Here is a 7,006-nt window from a genome sequence, read left to right on the forward strand (position 1 = left end):
ACAAAAACAAATCATTCATTTATCAGCAGAAAGAAATGAGAGAAAAGGCAGCACATCATGTCTGAAATGTTGCTGAGTGAATGAACCTGTAAAACAGCAGCAGGCCAGCGTCCAGATGAGGATGGTGATGAGAGTCATGGTGGTTGTGGTTTCTGCCGTGTTGACTGACAGATCTGAGTCCTGCAGTGTTGAACTCACAGGACTATAAACCTTCTCAGTTCACTGGAGGATCAGCTGACGATGCAAAGCCTCCTCTCTATGGAAATTATTTCTCCGCTCTCAACAGACTGAAGCCAACGTGGGACACAAAATCAGGAGGAAAACAGCCTGGATTTAAATCATCTATGATCTTAATGGAACAGAAGAAAATATTTATATTAGAAGTGCAGTTGAGGATTTAAGGATGACTTTGTGTCCACTGTGGTTGGTATGATATGTCTGTCTTTAATATACATACAGGGTTTACTGTAGATAAATAACATATTTAAGTTCTGCTTAATGTCAGTTTGTAAATTGTTATTATTTAAAAGTATGATGTACATTTAACTATCTAAAAACTCTCATAAAACTGTGAAAAAATTACTTTTTACAAGCAGACTGTAATCGTTTCTCTGTCAGGTGTAGAAAAGTGATGAAATAATCATCATTTCTACAAAGTTCAATCCATGTCATTTAGAAAGCTTTTTAGATTCAATAAAGTATAACTTTTTTATGCAATTGGAAAAGCAGAGCACTTTTTCAGTTTATAGATGCTTGTTCACAGTGCAGGAGGTTTTTGTACGGCCACTTAATGAGTTTGTATCACTGTGGCACACTTTTGGTGGAGGAACCAAACTCATCATTTATTGTAAGTACCAGAGATTTTTAATTTCTATAACACAAAATATTACAGTGCATTTTGCAGAATAATGTGAATAATGAATTTATTTTGGGCACCTTATATGTTGTGGATATTTGTTATTATTTACCAAGATGGCAGATATTGTACTTTGGAATAAACCACAGATTAATAATATTTTAGTATTATTGATAATGTTTTGCTTAAATATGTGCCAAATGAAATTATATTTTCTTGTATTAAATTTTAATTGAATTTTGTGCTCAACAAAAACTGGTTGCACAATTTGTCTGAGGAACATTTTAACGCAAATTTTTATTTTTTTAAATTTTAACAGTAATTAAAATGAATATAATATGCCTTTAAATCCATCCATCCATCGCCAACCGCTTATCCTGCGTACAGGGTCGCATGCCTTTAAATCATATGCGTTCATATTAACAGTATACCTGCAGTTTGCGTTCACAGTTCGTTAGTCTAAAATGGTGAACAGGAAGTGAAACAAATGACACTGTGTTTAACTGTATACAGACATTACATTGTTTCATAAGATCATTGCACAGATGAATTATTTACTGTTAAACATTATTAAGCAGATATAAACATTTCATTGAATGATAATTAATGATACTTTTTCATTACATGTACAGGAGTTCTTTAAGTTGTGTTGCATAACTCTTAGTGATTTATGATGAGTGACGCAGTTAAATTACATCAAGTTTTCTTTGTTAAACCCTCATGTCCTCCATTCCTCACCTCCTCTCCTCTGATCACAGCATCCTGCACACAGCTGATCCACAGTAGTGTTAACCCCTGTCATGTATCATAAGTGTCTCATGTTCAGCTGTCTGTCCTACAGTGGAAGTTGATCTGCTCCTTGTGTGTCTCTGCTCTCCCCTCCAGCTGGCACCATGGTCAGGCCCTCAGTCTCTCTGCTCCCCCCCTCCTCTGAGCAGCTCTCTGGGGGCTCGGCCACGCTGGCTTGCCTGCTGACTGGCTACTCTCCTCAGGGAGCTGTGGTGAGCTGGGAGGTGGACGGTACAGAGGTGACAGAGGGAGTCCTGACCAGCTCAGAGGAGGAGAAGAGCGGACGCTATAGCAGCAGCAGCACCCTGAGCCTGAGCAAGGAGCGCTGGATGGGAGGAGAGCTGTACTCCTGCAAGGTCCTCCATCATGACCACAGCCAGACACAGTCCCTCCACAGGAGCCAGTGTAAGGGTTAGAGGGGGGCTGAAGCCCAGGACAGGAGCTCTGTGTGTGGGGAGCAGGAGGAACACACCTGCTGCTCTGATCAATATGACTTTTACTGTTTGTAGAGGAAACTAAAGCTTTGTGTGACAGAGAACAACACTGCTGTAAAGTGTTGGACAACAACAACTTAGAGAGTAATGTGTGTAGCTCAGCAGCTAGATGTGAGTGTGCTTAATAACTGTCATGTTGTTTTTGCTAATAAAGCTTGCACTGATAAAAATCTTTATGAAATGTTTGGTCTTTTATCTTAGAAAGAAAGAATTAAATGGTTTTCTGACTTTAATTGGTAATAGTGATATTTTATGGTCGACAAGATGATGAAAGAACACGTGTTTTATTGAAGATAAAAGACACAGACATACTTACATACATTTTAGCAAGGCAAAACGTCATTACTCACGTGTCATAAGGCCTTAAACGTCTCCAGCAGAGAGTAAATGTTAACAGAAAATGTGGTGTCATTAGATTTTTGAGAATATTTTGATAAATTCAATTATTTGTATGAATATGTAGTTTACTTTTAAATTTAATGGACAGAAATGAGAGTGGTATTGATCAGCAAAAAAAGTTTCTGAAAAAGAATGTATTTTTTAAATAATCTGCTACATGTTGGCTTTCAAAGCTATATGTTTTTTCACAAGTGCTATTGAAAATTGTCTAGTATTTATGCTAAGATAAGCTACCCGGCTGCTAACTGTAGCTTTATATTTAATGGACAGGTATGAGAGTGGTACTGGTCTGCAAGAAAGCAAATAAGTGTAATAAGTAATCTAAAATGTTTAATGTATTTATGTATTGTATACAAAACATGTTAATGAATATTTGGGTTTCTAAGTTTAATGGGTTTTATTTTATAAATTCTGCGGACGTTAGACGTTAGATATCATAGTTTCACACTTTGTCATGTGGAAAGAATATAAAAATTATGAAATAGGCCATTATGTTAGTGTAAATCTGTAGTTTGTGCTTGGTGAGGTTACTGTCAGCTCTGTGTTCAGTGGTCTGTGTCAGAATCTCTTCCTCTTCAGCAGCTGCAGTCGGTTCCTGCTGTAACAGCTCAGTGTCTCTGCAGTCTGACTGAGGGAGGTTTTTGTATGACTACAAATCACTGTGTGAACACCCAAGCGTTGTTTATGTAATCGTATCTTTGACAGTAATAAACTGCTGCATCTTCAGCCTGAACTTCACTGATGGTCATCACAGCGTTCACTCCGTCTCCTTTGCCAGAGAATCTGGAAGAAAACTCACTAGTAGTATTTTTACCCACTTTGATGACCAACTTGGGAGCTTCTCCAGATTTCTGCTGAAACCAGTGCATTCTACTAGTTCCATCTGACCATGTCTTAACTTTTGGGTTGGTTTTACAAGTCAGAGTGACTGTAAATTCAGGAGAAGATGTTACTACTGCTGGTTGAGTGACAGTCAGTTCACTACTAGATCCTGAAAAAGAAGGGAAACACTGAACATTAATTGAGTCATATTAACATGTACACATGTGTTAAATCCTGCATGTATGTGAATGATTTTAGTGATCTAATTAGTTTCTAATTTTATGTTAAAAATGATCCTGACCTTTGAGGCAGCAGCAGGCCAGCATAAAGATGAGGATGGTGATGAGAGTCATGGTGGTTGTAGTTTCTGCTGTGTTGACTGACAGATCTGAGTCCTGCAGTGTTGAACTCACAGGACTATAAACCTTCTCAGTTCACTGTAGGATCAGCTGACGATGCAAAACCTCCTCTCTATGGAAATGATTTCTCTGTTCTCAACAGACTGAAGGATTTACACATCTTTAATCTTAATAGAACAGAAGAAAATATTTATATTAGAAGTGCAGTCAAAGGTTCAAGGAACTGTTTGTCTGCCTTTAATTTACTTACAGTGTTTACTGTATTTAAATAGTAAGTATTTGTATAGCTATCTAGACATCTGGAGCCAGTCCCAGCTGACATCGGGCGAAAGGCGGGGTACACCCTGGACAGGTTGCCAGTCCATCGCAGGGCCAGACAGACAACCACTCACACTCACATCCACACCTAAGGACAATTTTGTAGACACCAATTAACCTAGCCTGCATGTCTTTGGACGGTGGGAGGAAGGCGGAGCACCCTAAAAATGACTTTGTAAATTAGTATTATGTAAAAGCATCATTTACATTTAATATATATCAACTGATTTGAAACTATAAAAACAATGACTTTGTTTCAAGCAGACGATAATTGTTTGTCATGTGTAGAAACGTATATAAAATCCTCACTCATTTTTTGATTCCAGTAGGTATAGTCCAAGAACAATTTAACTTTCCCAGCTAAATCAAATAGAGATTTAATAAACTGACAAGATAATTAGTCTAAAACTGTTTATGGAAGATTGTCGCCAACACTAACAGACTTGGATTTGTCTGTCCGAGTCAGAAAATTGTTGATTGCAGATTTGCACCTAATATTTTCTAAACTTCTCAACCTGACTCAGATGTCCAACTTGCAGTTTTCAGTGTGTGTGTATGAAAACAGTTCAGACTCTCTGTGACATAAGAACTCTGAGGAGCAGTGATGTATAAAAGTCAAGCTAAATACATTTAAGAAGGCAAACACACATCTATTCTTGTGAAACAGAAAAGGCAGAGATGAGGTGAGGTGACAGTTCATCATCAAGAACATTGGGTTATTTAAAGCCCACCTAAAAACTTATTTCTCTTGTTTCAAACGTTTCTCCTTTGTTAACATTGGTCTTAATCAGCATCTCATCAATAGGTGCTCCCTGCTGTCAAATGGATTCACATTGAACACAATAAGTGACTGATAAGTGAGTGACTTTTATTTCCCTCCTTGTTTTCATAATTGATCAAATAGATCCAGGTGCTACATTTATTTGGATAATTCAATACTGACAGCCATAAGTACAGTAACAGAGATGCAGGGATATAAATCGATCCTACACAGTATACTTGAACGTCAGCATTCATTTCTGACCCGAGCTGCCTTTTGTTTTTCTTAGTGAGGAAGACTGTGTGCATAATTTAACCTGGAGCTGTAAAAGGGAACAAACCCTGAGTGTCAGGGACATGAAAATCTGAGTTTCACTTCCCTTTTGACTGGGGATGAAATTACAGAAGTTACCGTAGGTTGTGGCCCTGCTTTGCATGACTGTGCTATGTTCTGGTGAGCAGTGGTGCATATCAGAATATTCTGGAACAGGTCACAGCTGCCGTGCAGCAATCTGTACACAGTCTAATTTGATGGAGGTTTTTGTACGACTCTTTTTCACTGTGTGCGCAGGCCCACATACGCTCCCATACAGTAGTAATCTCCTGCATCTTCTGCCTGGACTCCACTGATTTTCAGAGTGAATTCAGGTTCAGAGCCACTGCTGCTGAAACGACTCGGAGTACCAGATTAACATCTACTTATTTTTTTAAACAGCAGTTTGGGAGGCTGTCCAGGTTTCTGCAGGTACCAATTGAGATCATCATCAACTCCGTTGCTGGCTGTACAGCTCAGAGAGACCGTCTGTCCCAGACCTACAGACTTTGATAGAGGAGACTGACTGACAGTTGGATTGGCTGTCGATCCTGCAAAAACATAAAACATTACTACTGCATGTAATATATTATATAAAGAACAATTCCAATGTAAAAATGTAACTAACTCTGTATCAGTTGTAGAAAGTTTAGTTAGTGCACTCTGTATAGAGTCAAATCTATCAAAGCAGTATGTTACCCTGAAAGAGGGCTGCCAGTATTAGAAGGAAAACCAGCACCATCTTCAGTATGGATGTATGTCTGTGAGAAAAAACTAAAATTATGTGTTCTTGGCACAAGACTTGCCGCCTTAAAAACATCTGGTGTGCAAGAAAGCACAACCGATATTCAAATTATAATGTCTGGGTGAAGGCTTGTGAGAGCTGTCTGTTCCTGTCACATGAAGATGAATACTGCTCTCTAGTGTCAAAACAGGAGAATGTAAATTAATTTGAATCATTTTCATCATCACGGATGGATTTGGAGATGGCCCCCCACCTCTCCTTTGTATGAGAAAGATCCTTAAACTGTTCGTAGTTGTATCTCTTTGTAATTGTTTTCAATATCCTGTAGATCTTTGTTTCTAAAGATGTTGTGTGTCTGTTGTTTTGCATCTCTTTATGGTTATTTTGTAACTTCATGTTGTGTCTCTGTGGTCTGTTTGTGGTTGTTTTGTCTCTCTTCATATTTGTCTTTGTGGTTGTTTTGTCTCTCTGTAGTAATTTTGTTGTCATTCTGCATCTCTGTAGTTACTTTTTGTCTCTTTATGGTCATTTTGTATATCTGTGCTAGTTTGACTGAGCTTCCAACAAGAACCTTTAACAGTCACTTTGAACAGAAGATCTGGCCACAGGGCCCCCTGACCAGTATGGAGGTTCAGTGATCCAGACACAAACCACTTAAGGTCCACCTTTAATAATAATTTACATGCAGTATGAATTTTATTCAATTGCAGAAATTGTTGGTATCATGATGTACAACAACACATTTAACACTTCAATCGTTCATATTACACATACAACTGGAATGTGTGTTCTTGTCAAAAGCCACAAAACAGTGTTTTCCAGCCCGTTAACAGTATCTGAAAGTCCTCTGTATTTATGTAACCCTGTTGGGTACCATTTAAGTGGGTTTAAGGCACATTTACAAATGGCTTTTAAATGCTTTTCAGTGATTGTCTAAACTTGCTGTAAAATTACATATAAACCAATCTCATTTGGTACTCCAAGCAGGTTAAAAAAAAACAAATAATTGTTTTCAAATACTGCTTGACTCAGGTCTGGCTGGAGTGTCCAGGCTTATCAATACATTTCATGGTTGGGAGTTCATACTTGCACAGTTCAGGGAACTGAGATGAATTGGTACAAAAAAGCAAGTTGAAAACACAAATGTATCTT

At 38.1% G+C, this 7,006-nt stretch overlaps 2 gene segments (V, D, J or C); one reads left to right on the forward strand and one right to left on the reverse strand.

Moving 5' to 3' along the window:
• The first annotated feature begins 20 nt into the window (after nucleotides 1-20).
• On the forward strand, nucleotides 21-2,061 carry LOC119887886. The segment is given in 2 exon segments: nucleotides 21-427; nucleotides 1,742-2,061. A coding segment is annotated over 1 exon segment (312 nt).
• A 1,133-nt stretch (nucleotides 2,062-3,194) lies between these two features.
• LOC119887887 lies at nucleotides 3,195-3,772 on the reverse strand. The segment is given in 2 exon segments: nucleotides 3,195-3,529; nucleotides 3,662-3,772. Coding segments are annotated over 2 exon segments (387 nt in total).
• Nucleotides 3,773-7,006: the final 3,234 nt, after the last annotated feature.

Source organism: Micropterus salmoides, unplaced genomic scaffold (genome assembly GCF_014851395.1).
Source record: "Micropterus salmoides isolate LMB-PRFRI ecotype aquatic unplaced genomic scaffold, ASM1485139v1 Ms_hic_scaffold_445, whole genome shotgun sequence".
Taxonomy (NCBI): domain Eukaryota; kingdom Metazoa; phylum Chordata; class Actinopteri; order Centrarchiformes; family Centrarchidae; genus Micropterus; species Micropterus salmoides.